This window comes from Nyctibius grandis, chromosome 3 (genome assembly GCF_013368605.1).
Source record: "Nyctibius grandis isolate bNycGra1 chromosome 3, bNycGra1.pri, whole genome shotgun sequence".
Taxonomy (NCBI): domain Eukaryota; kingdom Metazoa; phylum Chordata; class Aves; order Nyctibiiformes; family Nyctibiidae; genus Nyctibius; species Nyctibius grandis.
The window spans coordinates 106,323,771-106,345,920 of NC_090660.1; the positions used below are offsets into that span (position 1 = coordinate 106,323,771).

Genomic DNA, 22,150 nt, shown 5'->3' on the forward strand with positions numbered 1-22,150 from the left:
TTATTCATCAATGACCTGGACGAAGGAACAGAGTGTACACTCAGCAAATTTGCTGATGACACAAAACTGGGAGGGGTGGCCGATACACCAGAAGGCTGTGCTGCCATTCAGCGAGACCTGGACAGGCTGGAGAGCTGGGTGCAGAGGAACCTCATGAAGTTCAACAAAGGCAAGTGTAGAGTCCTGCACCTTGGGAGGAATAACCCCATGCACCGGTACAGGTTGGGGGCTGATCTACTGGAGAGCAGCTCTGCAGAGAAGGACCTGGGAGTTCTGGTGGACAAGTTCACCATGAGCCAGCAGTGTGCCCTTGTGGCCAGGAAGGCCAATAGTATCCTGGGGTGCATTAGGAAGAGTGTGGCCAACAGGTCAAGGGAGGTTATCCTGCCCCTCTACACAGCCCTGGTGAGGCCACATCTGGAGTACTGTGTTCAGTTCTGGGCCCCCCAGTTCAAGAAAGATAAGGAATTACTGGAGAGAATACAGCGAAGGGATACAAAGATCATCAGAGGACTGGAGCATCTCCAGGAGAGGCTGAGGTAGCTGGGTCTGTCTAGCCTGGAGAAGAGAAGATTGAGGGGGGATCTTATCAACACTTACAAATACCTTAAGGGTGGGTGTCAAGAGGAGGGGGCCGGACTCTTCTCAGTGGTGCCCAGTGACAGGACAAGGGGCAATGGGCACAAGCTGAAACATGGGAAGTTCCATCTGAATATGAGGAGGAACTTCTTTACGTTGAGGGTGACAGAGCACTGGAACAGGCTGCCCAGGGAGGTTGTGGCGTCCCTTCTCTGGAGATATTCAAAACCTGCCTGGACGCGACCCTGTGCAACATGCTGTAGGTGAACCTGCTTTGGCAGGGGGTTTGACTAGATGATCTCCAGAGGTCTATTCCAACCCTTAACCATTCTGTGTGTCATTCTGTGTGTGATTTCCTTTCTAACCAAGTTCTGGTGGAACTGGCTCTTGTTTCGGCGGCTGTTTTGCAGAAAGTTGGTTCAGTGCCATGAACAAGTAATGGGAGATGGCCGGTCTGCTGCTGGAAGAGAAGTCTCACTTGAATATGAACTCCCAGCCCGCTCCTGGATGACTGTTTTTTAAAAGATCTTGTGACCCTTTTTTTTTTCTGCAAAACAGAAATTATATCCTCAGTCCAGCTGTTCCCTGTGTTGTCTGTGGAGTTATGGTTCATCACTTAATGAGTAAACCTCTTTCCCTACAGAATTCATCATCAATTTTTATTTCTAACTAAAGTCTTTGTCTTTCTGCAGCATGGGAACTAATAATAGCACTTGGTTGGGTTTTTTTGGTTTTTTTTTAGTGCTGAGAAAATTTGAGAGAGTTCCTGCCTCCAGACTGATTTATGGGTCAGAAGCAGCTCAAATTCTTCAGTCGCAGTCATTTGGGGGAGACCTGCAAAGTCCAGCTTTTCAGTGCATTTCAGGTGAGCAAAACTCTCAGAAAATCTGTAGAGACAACACTAACCAACACGGAAAATTATAATCTTTTTATATGATGAGCTGATAGTTAAGTTCCTAGATGAATTGTATGTTTTGCAGTTCAGCACCAATTCACTGCAAGATATTTACAACTTTTGGTGACCTTGGTTCAGGGGTGAGATTGGTCTTTCTTTGAGAAAGAAGTCCTCTGTCTTTACATACCATTTCAGACAAGTCATCTGACTTTAAAGCCAGTAGGTTTAGTTTGCAATACGGATGAGAGCTGAGATTCAGACCAGGAAGCATTCGTCAGACTTTTCAGATGTGCAGACAAAAGAAGGATTAGGTGTTCAGCACATGTGAAAACCAAGCTTTCACCTCTTCCCAAATTACCTGATTGGCACATAAAGGAGGAATAATCATCCTTGTTTACGTCAGAAGGATATTATAAGGAATGCAGAGATATTCCTCTGCTGAGCCTTACCATGTATATACTATGTTACATCTGGATACATCATGTTTGCTGGTTTGTATTCGTTCAAAGTAATCTAAAATCAAGGGGAATCACTGCACTCCTTTCAGGGTGCTTTGAATCAGTCTCACCTTCTGTCTTCTAATGCTGTGAAGAGAGGCAGAGGGGTTACCTTCAAAATAAAAACTCCCTGGCAGTAATAATGTAGGTGGCCTGTTTGAAGGGCAGACATCACAAAAGTCTGACAGTCAGTGGCTTTGTGTCACATACTGTGGTCTAGCTGAAGCAGTCATCTCTCATGCTAAGAAGCGAATATGTGAAGCCTTATATGTGTTACTAGAATGATTTCCCTGCACCAGATCACCCCCTAGCTGTGTACTGTCAGGTTTTTTGCACCTTCCTCTGAAACTGGAGACCTTCAAAAGCAAGACACTGAGCTGAGAGAACCATGGGAATGAACTTAGGGAGGAAACCATGCCCCTTTGACAAGCAATCTGATTCAGTGCACATGGTGTATTTTCATTATGAGTTACATCCACTGTCAAATGGCAGCACTACTACAAAATATTGCTGCTGGGGTGCTCACTGAAGGGTGACGGTTAATCTTTCCCTCTCTGCTTCCCTACAAATTTAGACAGCTTAGCTTACATTTCTGATGATGTTTTGATCTACGCTGGTTGATTTTATACTAAAGACATTTGGAAACAATTTCACCTCCTGTTCTAGGAGCAGAGCTGTGGGAGTGAGTTAGTGGTGAGTGTGTAAGGGCAGAAGGATCTTCAGCCACTCCTAAATCTTTGGGCTGGCTGGTTGCTCCCTTACACTGGCCAGGTGATTGTTGCAGGCGTGGCTGGCACGATTGAAGAATTTGATGTTTCCTTCCTTCCTATCACTCTGATATTTATCACAACCTGTTTGCCACGAGGTTATTGTATCAGGCAGATGTGATATGCTGGCAAAGTTGTTCATGACAGTCCTCCCTGCCTGCCTCAGGCAAAATTATCTAGCAGACATTAAATATTTGGGTGGGTGGTTAGACCTAACTTAGATGTTTTTATCATCAGGTGATGAACAACTTTTTGCATTAATGTAAGTTAATTTAAAAACCTAACCCTCTACTAAAATAATTGAATACTGAAGTTCATCTGGCTAATGAAATTCATGTGCTTTCAGTCTGATAGAGGTATGAAAAACTAGAAAAAATGGCAGTAAACAGTGGAACTTTTAGCAGAAATTTCGCACATGAAATGCCAGGAAACCTAAGGTTTCTTTCCTATTTTTCAGGCTGTGAGAGGGAAGATGCATGTGGTTTTGCGACTGTAACTCCTGCTGGTGCTGAAGTTCGGTGTGAATTATACAGTGCTGCTGAAGTCAACTTCAACTGCACCACCTCTGGATTGGTAAAGAAGATCATATTTAAAAAATGTATTTATCATAATACTGTATGCTCAGTATAAGTAGACAGCATCACAGAAGAAAGGCAGGTTCTTAGCTGGACCCCTTGGCCATTGCTCTGCACTATGGCAGTAATAAATTCCTGCAAGTTGGTAAAGAAGCTCCACCCAGGTGTTTCCAAAAGTGACATCTGAATGCCTCAGTGTTTGGTTGAAACATCACACAGCACTTTTGTTCTAAAAATATGCTGAGCTCCTGCAGTCAGGAAATTGGGTTAACTTAAAAGGAGTTTTCTGGATAATCTGTATAATCCAAACTAGAAGTATCCAGGTCGATAATCAAGTCACCCGAAACCGTCATCATTTCTTAGTCCCTTCCTCTAGCCCAAGGTTTGAAGTGTGTGCTCTTTAGCCCTCTAACATCTTCATATTCACTGCTTTTAAAGTAGTGCCATGTGAAATGTGGCATTGAAGAGTCGAGAGCTCCGTTTGATAGATTAAAAAATGACCACACGGAGCTGTGGTGGTTATAAACCATGTGTGCTAATTCCTCTCCATGAGTTTCTGAATAAGGAAATGTGTTCTAGGAGAGGAAATCAATGAGGTTGTATTTATTCTGCGTGTCTGTTTTCTGTCTCAGGTGCAAGGTGTTTTGGGGAACCCCGCTGCCACCAGCATCAGTCATCTCAGCTGCCTGCTTCATGTCAGGAATCCAGAGGGAGATGCAGTGATGGTCTATCTGAAGAGAGGTACCAGATGCAAATCACTCATGTAATGTTAGACTGCTGTGCTCAGCTTCATAGTTGCTTCTATGTAGGATCACTATTAAAGGTGGGGGAGCATCTTTGTTCAAGGTGACATAATACTTTTCAGAGCTTAACATTTAGTGATAGCCCAGAAACCTCAGCAAATCTTCCTTTCATGTCTTGTTCCCTATAAATTAGGAATACAGTTTTGTAAGCCATTGTGGTGGCAGACAGTCCCACAAAAGCTTGAATTTTATCGAACCTATTATTCTCTATTCTGTTTTGTTGTACGATGATTCCTCTTTATTAAACAGTTTGTTATTTGACTATATAGGGTATTATCAATGACCAGCTTGTACATAATTTAATAGTTTACGTTAATTTTGACTGTAAATTGTCCTACTAATATACCAGCCAAGAAATGATCTGCTCTCCAGTGAATTCCAGAGTGATTCAGCTGCACTAATAAAACGTACAAGATACGTTTTTTTGGCCTGAGTGTGATTGATACCACTGCATATACCATCCAGTGTGTGTCCAACTTCAAGCCTCATGCCAAATTTGAACCAAGACGACCAAATGCAGAATGCTGCAGGGTTTCAGTCAAAACTCTCTCATGTTACTGCTTTCTTTTTACTTCTGTCCAAACCTCTGAGTCACCATTTATCAATAATAATAAAAATAAAGAGCTAAGTGTCGCTTGAAAAAAAAGGCAAGTCCCCTGAGCTTGTTGCAATCAACATAATCTTGATACCAGATCTACTCTAGATATCTGTTGGCATTGCTAATTGGGTCCAGGATTATATGAATCATGTCTTCTTATATATGTGTCTAGTCAGCAGAAGCCTTAATTCCAGATGCAGTTCTGCTGGCCAAATTACACATTTTACTTTTTTAAATGAGATAAGTTTGTTTCATTTTTACCTGGGAGTTATTAATATAGTGCTTGAAAGTGGAACATTGCCAGCCTTACAATGTACATTGATTTAGGAGCCCTTTTCTGGTACAGTGGGCTGTTTTTCCTACCCTGGCACTACATTCTGACCATCTACCCAGGTATAACTGAATCAAACCATTTGGTGATCATATGTTGCATTTGAACCTCAAAGTCCAGAAAACAACTTTTAAGGTTGAGTTTTTATCATAAAACTTTCAACCAGCTCCAGTCTGCAGGCAATCTGAAAGCATCCCATCTCCTCCTGAGCTCTTTTGAACATTTCTTTCCTGTTTTGTCTACCCAGAACAAGAATTTAACTCATCTGGACTCAAGACCTTTGAAAGGACCAGTTTTCAGAATGTGCTTTCTGGCGTGTATCGCTCCATGGTGCTCTCAGCAGCTAACGCATCTCTGACTGATGCTCAGCTCTTCTGTCGGCAGACTTGCAGCAGGGACTCTTGCTGTGATGGCTTCGTCTTGAGTCAGATTGCGCTTGATGGAGGTATTCTCTAACTGCAAAATAAAAAATTCTGCAGTAGAAAGCCAATGCTAACTGAGTAGAACTCATTTTTGGACACAATACACCTGTCTCCACATCATACCAGTGTCAGCAGCCTGCCTCTACATCACTGACATTTTTCGGTGTAGGCAGAATTTGAGTAATGCCCAAGACTTGGCCTGGACCAGTAGAGATAAAGACCTGAGGTAGCAAGCTGCTCTTGGAGAGAAATGGACATTTTGAAAGGATAATTCTTTTGATCTGCTTTAGACATCTGCATCTGGATGAGATAAATCATTCTGAAACAGCCTCTCTCCTTACAGAATGCAGCTCGGTTACCAGAAACTGGTGCCTTTCAGCTGGTGGGGGAATTAAGATGGTGCCTCCAGACAGAGTCCTTGTAGTGTAAATGTAAATCAGCTCACTTTTCGGAGCAGGAAAAGAGGATGCTAAACAGGGAATTATGTTATGTTATTGCATGCAGGAATGCTATACTCTCCTAAGTGTGGGTGTCTAGCTAGGAGAGCAAGTGGCAGTGGGATGGACAGAGTCTGGCAGAGGGGGGACTTAGGCAGAGCCCAGATTTCTGCCAGCAAATTTAAGCACTTAATGTTAGTGCCTGCTTTTTTGTAGTTTATTTTTGAGCTCACATGAGGTCAACTTTCCTGTTGGAGGTGCATTTCCCGTAGGAAACATGAAGTTCTAATTGAAATGTCTCAAGTTTTTAAAGACGAGCTCTTACAAATCCAGGCATGTGCTACTAGCTGCTATGTGGCAAGCACTTCTCTAGTTTTGAGTGGAAACTGATCCTGGATTTGAGAAAACTTTCTCTGTGGAAGTTGTCAAGCAAATGTTTCCAGGAAATTATTTTCTGTTTTGACATCTCATATTTTTTGCATCAAAAGATTCTAGGTGATCTTGTAAAGTCCATTTCTCCATACATTTACCATCAAATTTTGGGGTTCTCTGTATTTGTGAGCATAGAAGGGGGTGTGGAGAAAATGAATGTTGTAGAGCTGTCTCTTTAGTTGGGGTGACCTATTTGGATTAATACTACAGGTAAATGTATTACTTGGACTAGCATTTTGTTTTTAAAAAAATTTTTTAAAAAAAGAAGAAAGTAGCATATTCAATATCTTGTGTGCCTGGTCCATAAAAACAAACCAGAGAGGGAATTGTAAAACCATAGAAATGCCTGAGCTGTGACAGCAAGTACAAAGCAAGAGCTGAGTATTGTCTAGACATTGTGGTAACAGACTGATGCCGGAACACCTGGCCTTAAACATGCTGGTCCCCCTGACTCACATCACGATGCTGGGGGAGACTCAGGCCTGGACTGACTGAAATCAGGCACCAATCCAGGAAACCATCCCAGTAAAAATAAGTGTTTTCTTGGTTCAGAGCCTGAGATTGTAAGACCACCAAAGGATTGAATATGTCTCCGTGGTGCTGTAAAGTGCTGAGAACTCTGTTGGGTATTATCAGATAATAGTAATATTTTATTAGGTGGTAATAGTATGTGCTTCAAATCCCTGAAAAGTAGGATACAAATGTTTGTTTTAGGTGTGAATAGCTAACCTTAGTACTCCAATTTGAATGTATGGCTCTGATCTTTTTCTTTTTTTTTCTTTTTTCTTTTTTCTTTTCTTTTTTCTTTTTTCTTTTTTTTCTTTTTTCTTTTTTCTTTCTTTTTTTTTTTCTTTTTTCTTTTTCGAGGATAGCAATACTAAAGGGTATGTATCTCAGTGACACAGGTTCAGTTGGCATTTAGAGACAGTATTGGGATGCTTGGGTGAAAAGCTCTGTGTAGGTGCAAGCATTATTGGGCTGATGCAACTCTCTCTTTGCCTGAACCTAGGTACCATTTTGTGTAGTTTGATGAGCTCCCCAGACGTGCTGATCTGCAATGCAAATGGCTGGAGTCCAGCACCAACATCTGTATTGGCCCATATATGTGAAGGTGTGAGCTATGACGAAGAAAAGAAGATGTTTTCCTTCACCCTGGGAGGGCAAGTGTTCAGTGGAAGTATGTCAATGAATTATCTCATTTTACATTAATTATTCTATAGACTCTGCCTTTTCCACCAGCCTGCTCTGGTACTTCAGTGCTTTTTTCTCAACTGAATCCATATCTGTACAATCGCAAGAGAATAAGAACTCTCTGGATGCATTGTTAGATAGATGGATCTCTCACGTTTTACTGTGTGAACATTAAGGAAAACGAAGAATGTGTTTAGTATGTCACCCTGTAATACTCACAGTATTTAATTCAGGCAGATTCGAGCCAATAATCAGAAAGAAAGGTAAAGTCTGGAACAAAGACAAAAAGAGAGATGCCCAGAGCTTCACAGAAAAAGCAATGATGGAAAATAGAGTAAAGCCTTGGCACCCTGAACCCAGACTAGCATCAGGACACCTGGGACCTTCTTTAGGGTCTTGTATTGTAGATAAGGTGATGCATAGTCTAGTGATGTGGTTTTAATGCGATTTCTGAGCATTTCAATACTACCTATTTAATTTGAGCAACTATTCTAACAAACTTTTTTCTTTATTAGCTTCTAAGTTGGTAGAAGAGGCAGAAAGAAATTTTACTACCTTTCAGCAAATTTACCTGTGGAGAGGTGAGTTATCTCACAGAAGCTGTTATAAAAGCTTATGATGAACTGTAGGCAGTGGCAGATGTCTGTTCTGTAATGGAAGTGTCCTTTGCACTTTATTTTATACTGTCCAAATTGAGACACTACTCGAAAGTCTTTTCTGGCAGAGGCGAGTGTAATCTGAAATAATTCTGCTACTGTCAGTTTAATGAAATTTGGGTAAATTCTTGTGTCTGAGAATATGCTTTATAACTTTTAATACCTGTGAAAATGGTATCGTGGAGACACTTGCCTTTGTCCCATCAATGTCCATGTACCATAATAATTTGGCACATTGTACGTAACTAGATGAGCTACTTTTATTAGCATGATAACCTTCTATGTGTTGTTTTTGCAATTTTACTTTATGAATGCTGCAACTTACATAGCAGGACCTGCACAAATGATTTGTGATACTGCTTTATAAATGCACCCAGCCTCCAGAGCACTGATACTGAATGTACAGTGATTGTGGATGCATTTGCTTTTATCCTACAAACTGTGCATTTTGGTTTAGGTTTTCCCCAGAGTTATATGTAGATGGTTTTATTCATTTTTGATTCATTGATTGGTGGAACTACCTAAGGAGATTTCCTAAATGGTGCACTTTAAATTACTTGCCAAATTTAGGGAACTAAGGATGATCATGTCTTCTGGAAGAGAGATAAAGGGGATTGCTGTGCTCTTTAATTCCTGTTGTGTTCCAGGCTCTGATATGGTCACCCGGACTAAAACCTCAGAGTGCGAGGCTACTGCTTTGAAGACAGAGAATGATCTAACATTATCAGGTATTATAGTAAGGGTGGACAGAGGAGGTAGCAGAAGATAGCAGAGGAAGGTGCAGAATTTAACCAGAAAATATAATATATTGCCATATATGTATTGTAACGATGCAGGTATTGTGAAGTTCAGAGGATTTCTCTTAGGTAGGAAATACGATGCAGGTTTTGAGAAAGGTGTTAAAAATGTGGGCCTCCTGGAAGGCCTTCCCTTCTTTCTGTTTTTTTACCTTCCCAGGCCAGGCAGGAAATGAAGGTGTTAAAATGTTCTGTGAAAGCTTGTTCTTTCAGACTTACTGAACAGTAAACACCCAGGAAATATTATGTGGCTGAGAAAAAATTTTGCATAAACTCAGGAATCAAATCCTTTGCCTGGGTTCCTGGGTGTATTTACTGTTATTGATGATATGACTGTAAATATGATGCTTAGAGGAACTCAGAATGAAACGGCAGTCACAAGTGTTTCTTCTTTCTTTCTTCCCTCTGAAAGTGAGGGACCTGTGAAGTTCTCTAGCTCCTTTGTCATTCTAGGGTCTTCTCTTCATTATACTAAATCATTTACATATCCAAAATCACTTGTATTAAGTTACTAGATTTCCTTTGGGCCTTCAGCACCATAATCCTAAGAGAGAGCGAGCAGTGGAGCCTGTTGAGAGGACTTTGGCTCATCTCTAGTGAACTGCAATCTTTGCCGAGGAGCCTTGATTTAATACATGTAAAATCATAACACAAAATGAATTTCTGATTTTATTTATCTAATTTGCATGGAAGGTAAACTAAAATGCCCATTTGCCTAGTGGTGCTCCTATACAATTAGACATATCTTAAAGTCTAGACTTAAAAATGAGAAAAAAACTACACTTAGTACATGGGGTGAAATTCTCTTGTGTTTACCTGCCAAGGCATGAGTGCCACCCTCGGGGTTCTCCGTTTACCTTGCTGCAGCTGATGATATCATTAAAACCTGAAGTTATTCAAGGAATGCAGCTTCTTCCTCCATCCCTTAGTTTTAGTCATGACACAGGCTGTTTCAAAAGAAACTGCAGGTTGAAGTCTTGAGAGGTAACAAGACTTATGAGTCACTTTTTAAAAAAAGTTATGGATACATCTGGGAAAATGTCTACAGAGCTTTTATTACTTGATGTTCATCGTTAAAGCACAAGGTAACATCTTTTCTGTTTTCTGACAGAAAATTCGTAGCTATTGTGCACTCCCAGCATGTCAGCAGGTGCTTCAGCATTTTAGCTGCAATCATCAGCATGTCTTTACTTTCCTATTTTCATTTTTGTCTGGCTGTTTCAGTGCATGTAAGATTAAATAACAGAACATCTCACAATGTTGGAGTAACCGGGGATGAGACTTGCTAATGGCATTTGATAAATAAAAAGGTGATTATGAAGAAATTTGTAAGAGATCAGTGAGAAGTGTCCATTTCTTTCAATATTGGACCATTATTTAAAGGGATTAATTTGAAAATAGCCTGAAATAGATGTGATCGATTGTTTCTGAGGGAGCTCAGGAGATATAAAGCATTGCATACACATCTAAACATTACAAGCAGGTGACAGAAAGGAGTTATTTAATGTGGTCTGTGGGAGCATAAGCTTGGACAAATAAGGTTAAATGACTGAAATAGGTATTAAGCTTGTTAAGAAAACTTTTAACACTGAGAGGTGTAAAAGCTTCTCAAGGGAACATAAGGAAACGGCTGTATTTTGGATTAATAAAACAAGATTGATTAAGGTATTGTAAACATCCTCTGAGGCATCATACTTCAATGTTAGGCTGATGTGTTGCATGACACATTATTTCTAGGAGCTGTGATTTTCATCTAGTTTTTTGGGTGGTGGAAATAGTCTGACAATGCTATATTGTGCAGTGCAGCTTGGCATTGCCCACACAAGCATTAATAACTGTGGGTGGACAATTCTGTTATTGAAAGCAGCCTTTGGTGTATGCTAGCCCAACAAAACAGTTGCAGCTGTTTTACTGTGAAAGGCAGAAGTCCATATAAAAGTGAATATAATTTATTCCAGATCATAGTTACGTTTTTGGTGCGTTTGAGCAGTTTGTTTGTTTGTTTGTTTGAATCTCAGATTCCACAAAGGATCTTTTCTATCTAATGGACAACAGCCAGATACAAAGTGACCAGAACTACTCTCTCCCTTACCAGCAGTATTGGGTCTTCAGGCAGAAGTACTCAGCAGAGGAAGCTGTGCTTTGGTGTCTCACACGTAAGACATCTTGGAGACTGTTATTCTGCAGGGAATAATAATTAATTAAAGTCTTCTGATAGGTATTATAATAACGATGAATAGACACTCTGGACTTAGAGATTTTTCAGGGAAAACCCACAAAATTTTCATGGAAGTTGCTAATGGGGCCACCTGTTTCTTCCTTACAATCTTTGTCTACTGTGGCAGAAAGGGTACCCATCGTCCATCATCAGGGTATCCCTGTTACGGGCAAGAGAAGTAAAAGATACAGCTTAGGCAATACTCTGCTGTTCTTGAAATGTACCCTTCCAAATAGATGACGTAGTCGTAAAAGGAGAAGGTAAAATTCAGATATTTGGCGTTAATGATAAATTATATTTTGATGTGATAAATGGAGAAGAGTTTCTAGCTCTGACTACCAGGAAGGCAGAACTGAGAGTACTAAAACATGCACAAAGATCACTGCAAGAGGCCAGTAGAGCTATGCCTGTTTAAAATGAAGCATTGAGGTATGTATTTACAGAAGCCATTGCCACTGTAATTAAGAAATGGGTTTGACAGCTTTGTTTCTGTTCTGAAGGTGCGTTATTACTGTGGGGCAAGTTTCAGTGAAAAATGGTACAAGCAAATGCCTGAACAGTTGATTCTGGAAAAATTATTTATATTTTTTGTGTAATATATGAACACTTCAGAAATATTTTTTGCAAAAACTTCCTAAGACAGTGTAAAAAAATATTTTATTTGATTGTCCTTTTTATTCTTTAAAGTAAGAGACCCACAACTGATGCAGAGTTATTTTATATTCAGTTTGTATGTCAAATTTACTAAAAAGAAAAAGAGATCTTTATGAATCACAGTGTTAGAGTGACACCAATACACTAGGGTAATTCTTGGCACAGCTGGGGAATGTATCTTTCCAATTAGCTGTGGTGTAGCTCCTTTTCTGTGTTCTCCAGATAAACCTGCTCTTCAGTGTCACTAGAAAGAGAATCTGTCCCTGTTTCTCTTGCACCATAATACAAAAATATTGACATTCTTAATTTTATTTGTTTGCTGATGGATAGCTTTAAGTGCGCTGAAGACATGAAGAGGAATAGAGAGGGGAAGAAGCCCTCATGTGTGTGTAACTCTTAGTGACTTTTCTTCCTAGGTTGTGCACAAGAAGATGAGTTTTGTCGAATGGCAGATCTTCAAAATGCCACAGACATATACTTTGTGTGTACCCTCTATCCAGAGGCACAGATTTGTGATGGCAACATCGATCAAATACCAGAAAACTGTCAAACTGTGCTACCCTGGCAACCACAGTCATTGTATCATAAAATCAGTAAGTTTGGAGATTTGGATCTATAATGTATGCTCTAACCCTGTCAATGCAAGCTAGTGTTTTGACTCTTGATTCTGAGATAACAAGTCTGAATGTATGAATGAGTCCTGGGACGTGATGGTGCAAGGGAAGGCCAGGCTGTTCTGGGAATGCTTTTTCATTTTCAGTTCAGAATGGAAAGATATTAACCACGAGTTCCACTCTCCACCTCGGTTATTCCCAATTCAAAGAGGCCAATGGTAGCTCAAATAATTCATATATCAGGTCTTAGATCTTTTTATAATATGGGTGAAATGAGACTGTCATTGGGATGTCACCAATTCCATTTTCTACCATTAGAATTTCCATGGTAGTTAACCAATGCAAAAATTGAAAGTCATTGAGTGTAATTTTTTTTTTTTTTTTTTTTAGCAAATCCAGAGTTATTGACATGTGGATTTTAACCTCGGCTCTTTGAATGCTTGGGAAGTGTAATAATTTTCTCATAGGGTTCATGTGAGGAAGCTGGACAAACAAGCCTGTTATCATTGTACAGGAACCTATGCTTTTGCTGTGAAAGATGTAGAGGTCCACTGAACTAAACTATTAAATTGTGTCTTTTCCGGGAGCCCAAAGTGCAGCACAGTTGACTAATGCATGAGTACATTGGAGTCTTCCAATCTGGAGCTGTCCTCCAGTTTTTAGACCTTGCAGAAGGAATAACATCAATACAGATCTCAGAAATAGAAGCCCAGGGCTGGAAGTCTTTCCTTAGTAATGTACTTTGCTCAGCTTTTAGAGCCTTCGCTTGTTGGATTTTTTTTCATCTTCAGGCTTAACTGTCAAAAGTTTGCTGTGATAATGTAGAATTACCTTTTATTACACCAAGACCATTGTAGCACAGAAACATAAACTGTACTTACCATGTGATTACTTGACCAGTGTATGTAAATTACATGGTTAAACTGATTTTTCCAATTTTGTTTTTCTTCTTCCAGTCACACTAAAAAGTTCTGTGAAGAGCTTCTACACACGTGTACCATTCCAGAAAGTAACGGGGATCTCAGTGAGGAATAAGACTGACATGAGCAGAAAAGCTGTTTCAGATGGGTAGGCCATGACTGTTCCTTTGTTTTTACTGGAAGTTTAAACATGCCTGGAATACCAAGGCCCTATTACGCAGGTGAAGGGGATCAGACATATTAATCCAACAACAGCAGTATTTGAGAAAATTTAACGAAGAAAAAATAGCATATGGTTTAAAGGAAATTTATAATTGAGTTACTAATAATAATAATACAGTAATAACTAGTAATTATATATATGTGAATTATTGCTTATACTGCTATTAAATTGCTGGTTGGCCAGTTAAATCTCTTGGCAATTAATTTGGATGATATTTTAGGGCAGATAACAAAATAATAATCTAAATTATTAGATGTAGTCTGGTAGATGTATACTGATCAAACGTAATTTCATCTACAAGTGGAAACCATGTGGAAGTGTCTATGCAGTATGAAGAATGCAATCTTATCGTGAAAGGCATCTGTACAGGTTCTCAGTGTCTCTCCCCTATGCAATATCCTCTCTTCTCTTCTCCGTGATGGAGACCGATTATTAATGATACTAAGAGTAATGATGTTTTTCCTTTCCCAGCTTTTTTGAGTGTGAGCGTTGGTGTGATGCCGACCCCTGTTGCACAGGATTTGGCTTTTTTAATGACTCCGAGCTATCAGGTATTTTTCCACTATTTTTATTTTTAAAGCAATTTCATTTTCCCTTCATTATTCCAAACTTTACCATTCTTTTGCTGTGAAGGACACTTTAAAACCCCTTGCAGATCTTATTGAACTCTCTTTAGCACCTTTGAGTAACCACAACCATTTCTAGGAGTTCAGCCCAATAACACGCTCCATATCTCAGAAATTGTTAAGAAAACTTCATGAGAACAAGTCCTTAAGAGACAACAGTTCCAACAGCATGAAATTCAAACTGATAAAACTCCAGGGAACTGTTACATCTCATTTATCAACTTCTCTTCCAAAATATTGGTTGACTTCTTTTTGTGATTTTTTTTAAAATGTTTTTTTTCATTTTTTAAAGCCTAAGGGACTTAGAAACCTAAATATTACTGAAATTAAATGCACATTAAGCACATAATGTCTTTGGATACTTTGGGGCAGCTTAGCCTTTTGGCTTTCTTGGATGTCTGAACTTCTCTGCTCCCAAATTTTAGTCTTCTACTAGAGGAAGACTGGTTGGGGGTAGAGGCTGCCTATCTTTTCCTCCTTAGTATTTTAGCTATTTAAGACATCTCAAGTAGGATTTCTGTTAATCTGAGGAAATCAGGTCTTTAAAAGTATGCATGAATTGAAAGCCATTAGAAAGTCAAACAAACATATTTTACTCACCTGAGATGGCTAAGTTAAGGGGTGTTGTCACCCTGTGCTCCCTCTATAGTCAGCAGAGAGATATATAGACACAACTATGAGGTCATTAAGATCTTTGGCTCACTGAATCCTATTCTGGAGGTACTTTTCTTTCTCTCCACTGTCTGTAAAGGAAGTGCTCTGTTTAAAAGAAAGTCTTTAGCAGGTGTTTAAAATTGGATGGCATCCAGATCAAAGTCAATGAACTAGGTTTTAATATTTTATTCCAAATTCAGATTTAGGCTACTAAAATGGCTAACCTTGTTTTCGGAAGTGTCGTGTGCTAATCGACTCTTCCTGAGGTCATAAGAACGTGTTAGTTTTACAATTCATTCGGGAACTTGGAAAACTTCAGAAATATATATATTTTTAATTGCCTTTCTTGTTGAGCAGACAAAATTTTAACTCAGTCAAAAATGACCAGCTTGGAAAATTAATCCAGTGCAGTTTGGATTGGAATTACTGTGCAAATCAAAAATAGTTGAAAGTTTTCATACCTTCATGTGACCATGTGAAATTTGAAGAAGTCTTGACTGAATATGACTTTAAGTTTCTTTCAATAGTTCTAAAATAAATTAAGGATTTCAAAGCACGGAACATTCAAAACTAACACCTCTTGTTTTAGCTGATTAATATTTATTATCTGTGGCATTTCAGACATCGAGTCCTGGCATTCATATAGTCAAGAGAACTTTCAGTTTCACAGTTTGAAACACAGTTTCAGCTGTGTTTCAAACCCTCAATTTTTTTCAGGTACAGAAATATTTACACTAGGTCTTTGAAAGGCAGAATTTTTATCTTGATGTAAGTAGGGGCCATGTTTCAACATATATGCAGGTTTTTAATTTCCAGGATTACATTAACCAGAAAGGGCTGCTTGGTCAAAGAAGAGGTCCTGATCTTTGCTTAGTGGAAATACTCCTAGTGACCTTAGTGGGTTATAATGTTGGTTACCCACTTTCCCTCACACTGAATTCATTGTGATTTTTCAACACTATTTTCAACAACAGTAAAACTTGGCCCATTTTAGGTATTTCCTTCCTTTGATTTCTAAGTCAGTGGAATTCCTTTTACCACTCAGTGGAACCATGCTGTGTTCACTTTCCTCAAAATACTGTCTAGAAGAAGAGAATTTTCGTCATCATTTCTATAGCCATGTATTTCCCTGGCAGGTGGAAAGACTGTGTGCCTGACTCTGAACAGCCTAGGAATCCAGACGTGTGCTGAGGAAAGAAGAAGTGCTTGGCAAGTTTCAAATTGTAGTTCACCAGATGCTGAAGTCAGAATACACCCGTTTGGCTGGTATCAAAAGCCTGGTAAGTGATGCACGGCACACGCCTTTTCCGACTGGTTTCTGCACATTGAAACTTATTATTTAGCTTGAAAGTATAGGAGCTTCACTTTCAGATGGAGGACCCATTTGCAAAGATTACAAATAGACAAGGCAGACAAGTGTGTACAAGGGAAAGAAAGGTGCAATTTAATCTCCATTTTAATAGAAAAGGAATAGAAATATCTCAAAGAGGTACAATTTAATTTCTTAGATTGTATGGGAGACTTGCAGCCAATGTCGGAATCCAAATATATTTTATCCCATTGCGCAGTCCTGGTCAGGACATCATTCTTTGTTTCTTACTGTTTGGCTTGTGGTTTAACAGTGTGTGTGGATGCATAACTTCAAAAGGTTTGGTTTTGTTATGGTATTTAAAATTCACTTTTGGCTGTTTTGATAAAGAAAGGGCTAAGACCAATTCCAACGTAGCATTGTATTGTTCAAGCGGTAAGAAGCCATCACATGTTTAAACAGGAGAGAAGTTGTGAGAGGTTAGGTTTTTTCCTCAAGAGGAATCAAAGCCAGATCTAGTCAAAGTGAGTTTTCTTTTCCATAGCGAAAGACTCCATTACTTTGTTGAAAAATTCCAATGGATTTGTCATTTGTCACATTCCTCATGAGTGGCTCTAGTTCTAGTTTGTTAAGGTTTGACTTAACAAAACTGAAACAATACAGACAATGAACACCTGTCTGACTGTAGTCTGACTGTATCCCCCTTTATGGCTTTTCCAAGTCCTACTCTGGCATTCTTCCCACTAGAGCATCCGTTTCCTCCTCTAGTGAGGCAACCCTTGTTAAAGAGGAGACACAGCATGGAGTTGAGGGGGCACCACGGAAGCGTATAGGGTTTCCCAAATCCTCAGTGTGGGCTTCAGGAGAATGAGCTGAGGGTCTAGCACTGAGAGGAAGGGAACAACAGGCCTGATAAAGTAGGCAATGGCAAGAGCGTGTAGACAAAGGGAACTGAGAAACAGCCAGAGGTAAGAATGAAGAATGGTAGAAAGGTGAAGTGAAGAGGAGACGGTGGAGGCGTAGATACACTTCCACTTCTTGGAACTGTTTTTCCTTTTGTTGACCAAAAAAACAACTAAAAATAAAGTATATTGCTCACTTCATGGACAGAGGGATGATGAAGGGGCCTGGGGTTTATGCAAAACGGGGAGCGTTAGGAGAGACAGTGACATTTCCTTAGGTAGTGAGGAAGCTTCAGATGTGTTTCCACCATAACAGACAGCAAAGCACAGATGTTTATGCAAATGGAGATATTTGCAGACAAAAATTTGTATCAGTTGTGCTGTTGTGTTGCGGGTCTGGAAACCAGGAAGAGGAACAAGAAAGCTCTGAGGCTAAAAGGGAAAATGAGTGAAATCTGAAGGAGGAATTTACTGTAGGCAGTGGGATGTTAGCATAAAGCAGGGTCTTTGGTTTTAGTCCATGGTCTTGTTGTAAGAAGGTACTTGCATCTCCATGTTTCGTTATATGTTAAATTGACGTGAGCTGTTTGCCCTCATGGGTCCGCTCATTAGCAACTTGACTTCATATGTATAGTCATGGTTGCAGCTCAGTCAATGAGGAACATGTAGCGTTTTTAAGAGAGTTTTGGACAGCTCCAGTTCTTCACTCCTGTCAATGTGAATGGTGAAACTCTAGAGTTTTTAGAAAGATCTGTTCGTTTCATGCATGAGCAGTACAAAGCAGAAGAAGCAAACAGAAAATCTGACCTGTCTTCAGCTTCTGTAGGGATAGTAATTTATTTTGTCTTAGTAGAGAATTTATAACTGATTTGATTAATTGAAGTGTTTTACAAAATATGAATGCATTGGGGAAATTTCTTGGTTTTTATTTAAAATCACAAAATGTTGAAAGGAAATATTAGCAAATAAGAAGTTTCATGTGTGGAAAATATGAATGATTATTTGAATTTTAACTTGGAAAGTTTCCTGCTGGAAACTGACTTGTTCCTAAATTTTGTTTTGAGAAATTCCAGTTTGCTAATCAGGAAGCAGAGAAAATCTCATGTGTTGTGGTGCAGAAAACCAAATACAGAAAGGGACATGGAAAAAAACACAGAACTACTGAAATGAGTTGTTCATAAACACATGAATTTTGAAAAGTGTTTGTAGGAATGTTTATAAATATGGAAATTTAAGGAAGTCTGGTTTCATGTACAAGCCCAAAACGGCTTGTTGCAAAGCAACCTCGCATCCTTAGTCTTGGTGTTTGTGGTGAGAAGATGCAACATTCAGATCCCAGAAGTGATGCTGGAAATATCGAGGAGTTGGTTACATTTTAAACCTTCATGTGTAAGTTTTAAAAACCAATATTTTGGTTTTTTTCTGCTTTTAGCTGACTTGAAGAACACCATGCCTAACCTGTGTCCACCTGTTACTTTACCTCTCAGGCCAGAAAGTGGTAAGTGTATTCATGTATTAAGCCAAAAAAAAAAAAAAAAAAAGAAGCATCCTCTATTTTGTATGCATTGCTAAAAGATCACATTATAAGGAAATGGTTGTGTTCCCCATGAGTTTACTCATTCAGGTGTTTACTCATGTTTATTAATTGTGTATCATTTAAACAGAAGAATTGTTGTCATCCACAATGCTGGCCTAATATCTCTCAAACTCACTGCCACAAGAGGTCACTGAGGCAAAATATTTGGCAGGACTGATGAAGAAATTTATCATTTATAAGTGTGGAAGTCACATCTCTTTCAATGGATATAACTTCATATTTTAGTACAGTGACCAAAAGCTCCGGCAAGGGTAGCCTCCCGAAAAGCTGTTTATTCCATTATTGTCCACTGTTGTGGAGTTTCTAGTGCCATTCTTGTAGCATCTGGTGCTTGCCAGGATGGCAAGGAATGTCAGATTAGACAAATCACCAGCCGTTGCCTGAATGCGAGAAGTGACAATGACTTTTCAAATAAATACAAACAATTGTAATACAGATGCAAAGTCAAATTTAGCAAATCTAGTTTTCCCCTTTAAAGCTTTATGTCTAAAAAGCAAGACAATGAAAGGGGCAATTCCTCAGGAAATTAATGCTGGTTTATACCACTTTGTAATTGTTGTAGAAGAATGATAAATTGTACTGCCTTTAGTCCTTGTTTGTGGTTTCCTGCAAGATGGGAATATTATCTCAAAGATTATTCAGAACTGGATCACAAGAAATGTAGTATTTGAGGTGTGTGTTGGGTCCCACTTTTGAAGAGATGCTGTTACTTGCTATGACACCATCTTTTTTGTATCAGGAATAAAATTTATTTCAGTTTTGCACTTAATGAATCTTATGGTACTCACATGTTATTTTAAAAGTGGGTGGATCCTCTTAATAAATGAAACTTAACTGCTGTTTTTCAGGGCTTTGTGTCTATTGCCCCCTAAAAATATATGCAAATTGTCAACAGCTACAGGCTTCCCTGATGTGTCCTTTCCAGAAATACACAGCATATCTGCTAACTGCTGTGTGTAACGGAAAGGAGGCAGGTTGACTAGTCATTAGATAACTCAACTTAACCCTCAGGTTAGACTGAAATTGAGAACTCTCATCCATCTCTGCCCTTGATTTTCTGTTTAATCTGAGCAAATTTTTTAATGTGTTTGTCTCTTTCCTTAAACCATATGCAACTGGGCTTGCAGGAGATGGTTAATATTTGCAAAGAATTTTCAGTATTGAGTTCAGAATTTATTATTAACTGTTTTATCATCATATGACCACCAGTCATGGTCACGTTCAGACTATTTGTATTTATTAGTAGAATCTGTGCTTTTTTAAAAGATCATTTTAATTTAATAGAAAGAAAATGCATATCTTTATAGGTAAGCAGAAGTAATTTTTGTGTGAAATACTTTGAGGAGCTAGTGGGGTAATGTGTAGGTTGGGCAATTCAACTCCTTTGCAAACTGTTTTTCCCATGGGATGTAGAAAACTGCTTTACTAAATTGTCCTTCCTTCCAGTGTGAAGCTTAGTAGTAATTTTGTCATTTTCCTTTTATATTTTTCTTACTTTCTTAAATCTAGGAAAATAGTGAGCTAAGCAGCACTTAAGGAAATGAGGTGTTTCTATCTGTCATTTGCTTTCTAGTCTAAAGACTGCCCAGAACTTAACCACAGCAAGCGAGGTGCTCATCTTACCCTTAGTAAGAGTCTTGATCTATCATACCCATTTCCAGGTCATCTTTCCAAGTGCAGAGCAACTAGGGAAGTCTCTGGTTTGCAAAGGTCTGGTTAACCACCCAAGTGAGTAGAGTCTTCCATGAAGAGGCAGGATTCTGGATTAGAGCGGTTGTCCTCAGGACAGAAGGCAGGAGAAGTCACTGAATTACAAAGAGCGCAACTAGCCTGGACGTCAAATTAGCACTAGTTTCCTCTACTTTTTGGGTCCCTAACACCAGTGTGTGCAGCAATGCATTCAAAATGCAACTGGGAACCATCTGTCCTTATGTTCTGCCTCATTTTGATACTAAAAGTACCAGCATGGTTATTTAGGTCAGATTGTTATCTCTGTCGCATTGTCAGAGATTTTGGAAAAAATTAATAAACATTGTTTCCAAAGTCTTTATGATCATATATTTTATATTAATATATACTGTAGAAGATTAATGGTTTTCAAATTGGGCAGCATAGAAAAGCTAGCAGTGACTGAATTTGCTACATTGTGCTATTGGTTGTACACAGGAAAAAAAATAAAACTGTGACTCTTGGGTTAACCAGATGGTGAGTGTGAGAAAATGTCACTTTAAAGGGCACTGTTGTGTGTGTATATATATATATATGTGTCTGTGCATGTAAGTATATATATATACACACATAAAAAAATATATAAAATTTTCTGTGAAAGATCAGAAAGATACTTAAATTTGAATGCTTTGCCAGAAGGCTCTGTGAAGCAGTGCAGTTAATATTATGTTCAATCTAGTGTCTGAGCTCAATGAAGCACAATTAAGGCCTATATTTTAATAGACAAATAATACATTTGACTGCTTCATTTTCTAGTTAGCCAATTTGCAATGCTCAAGACAGAGTGCCCAGCACTTTGCTTCCTCCCATTTGCAGTCAGGGTACTGACTCCCTTCCAAGTCTGTGGTGTTTCCAGACCCGACATGCTGTGAAGAAACCCAGATTAGCAGATTTCTTTTCAGTCTTGTGAGAAGCAGATGCTTTGCTTGTTTTACTCATTGTACTTCTCAATAGAGAGAGTAGAGGCATGTGGGACCATAGAACAATGGAAAAAGCCTCAAAAGAAGAGTTTCTACAAGTACATGGGCAGCAAAAGGAAGGGTAGGGAAAATGTGGATCTGCTGCTGAATGGGGCAGGAGACCTGATGGCAAAGGATATGGAAAAGGCCGAGGTACTTAGTGCCTTCTTTGCCTCAGTCTTTACTGGTAAGTCCAGCCATCAGGCCCTTGAGACCAGGGGGAAAGACTGCAGCAAGGAAGACTTACCATCAGTATGGGAGTATCAGGTTAGGGAACAAACTCCCCTATATGAGTGCAGAGGGAGCTGGTTAATGTCATTCTGAGGCCACTCTTTGAAAGGCCCTGGTGATGGGGCAGGTTCTTGAGGCTGGGAGGAAAGCAAATGTCACCTCTGTCTTCAAGAAGGGCAAGAAGGAAGATCTGGGGTACTATAGGCTGGTCAGCCTCACCTTGATCCCTGGGAAGCTAATGGAGGAACTGATCCTGGAAATCATTTCCAGACATGTTAAGAACAAGAAGGTGACCAGCAGTGTAGTCAACATGGATTTACAAAGAGGAAAATTATGCATGACCAAACAGATAGTCTGCTACAACCAGGTGACTGTCTAAGTGCATGAGGGGAAAGCAGTGGGTGTTGTTTATCTTGACTTCAGAAAGGCTGTTGATGCTGTCTCACATAACATCCTCACAGAAACTGATGAAGTAGGGTTTGGATAAATCAACAGTGAGGTGGACTAAATGCTGGCTGAACTGCTGGGCACAGAG

General features: G+C 39.3%; 1 protein-coding gene across 1 annotated transcript in view; it reads left to right on the top strand.

Annotated features, from left to right (window-relative positions):
- TG (thyroglobulin) overlaps nt 1-22,150 on the top strand; it is a 164,741-nt gene that overhangs the window by 46,462 nt on the left and 96,129 nt on the right. The window contains exons 23-35 of the mRNA XM_068396990.1: nt 1,322-1,444; nt 3,196-3,311; nt 3,946-4,054; nt 5,293-5,490; nt 7,346-7,513; nt 8,043-8,108; nt 8,831-8,911; nt 10,999-11,136; nt 12,269-12,445; nt 13,423-13,534; nt 14,081-14,160; nt 16,026-16,169; nt 18,533-18,598. Of these exons, the coding sequence (XP_068253091.1) occupies nt 1,322-1,444; nt 3,196-3,311; nt 3,946-4,054; nt 5,293-5,490; nt 7,346-7,513; nt 8,043-8,108; nt 8,831-8,911; nt 10,999-11,136; nt 12,269-12,445; nt 13,423-13,534; nt 14,081-14,160; nt 16,026-16,169; nt 18,533-18,598 (1,578 nt within the window). The remainder of the gene's footprint in view (nt 1-1,321; nt 1,445-3,195; nt 3,312-3,945; nt 4,055-5,292; nt 5,491-7,345; nt 7,514-8,042; nt 8,109-8,830; nt 8,912-10,998; nt 11,137-12,268; nt 12,446-13,422; nt 13,535-14,080; nt 14,161-16,025; nt 16,170-18,532; nt 18,599-22,150) is intronic.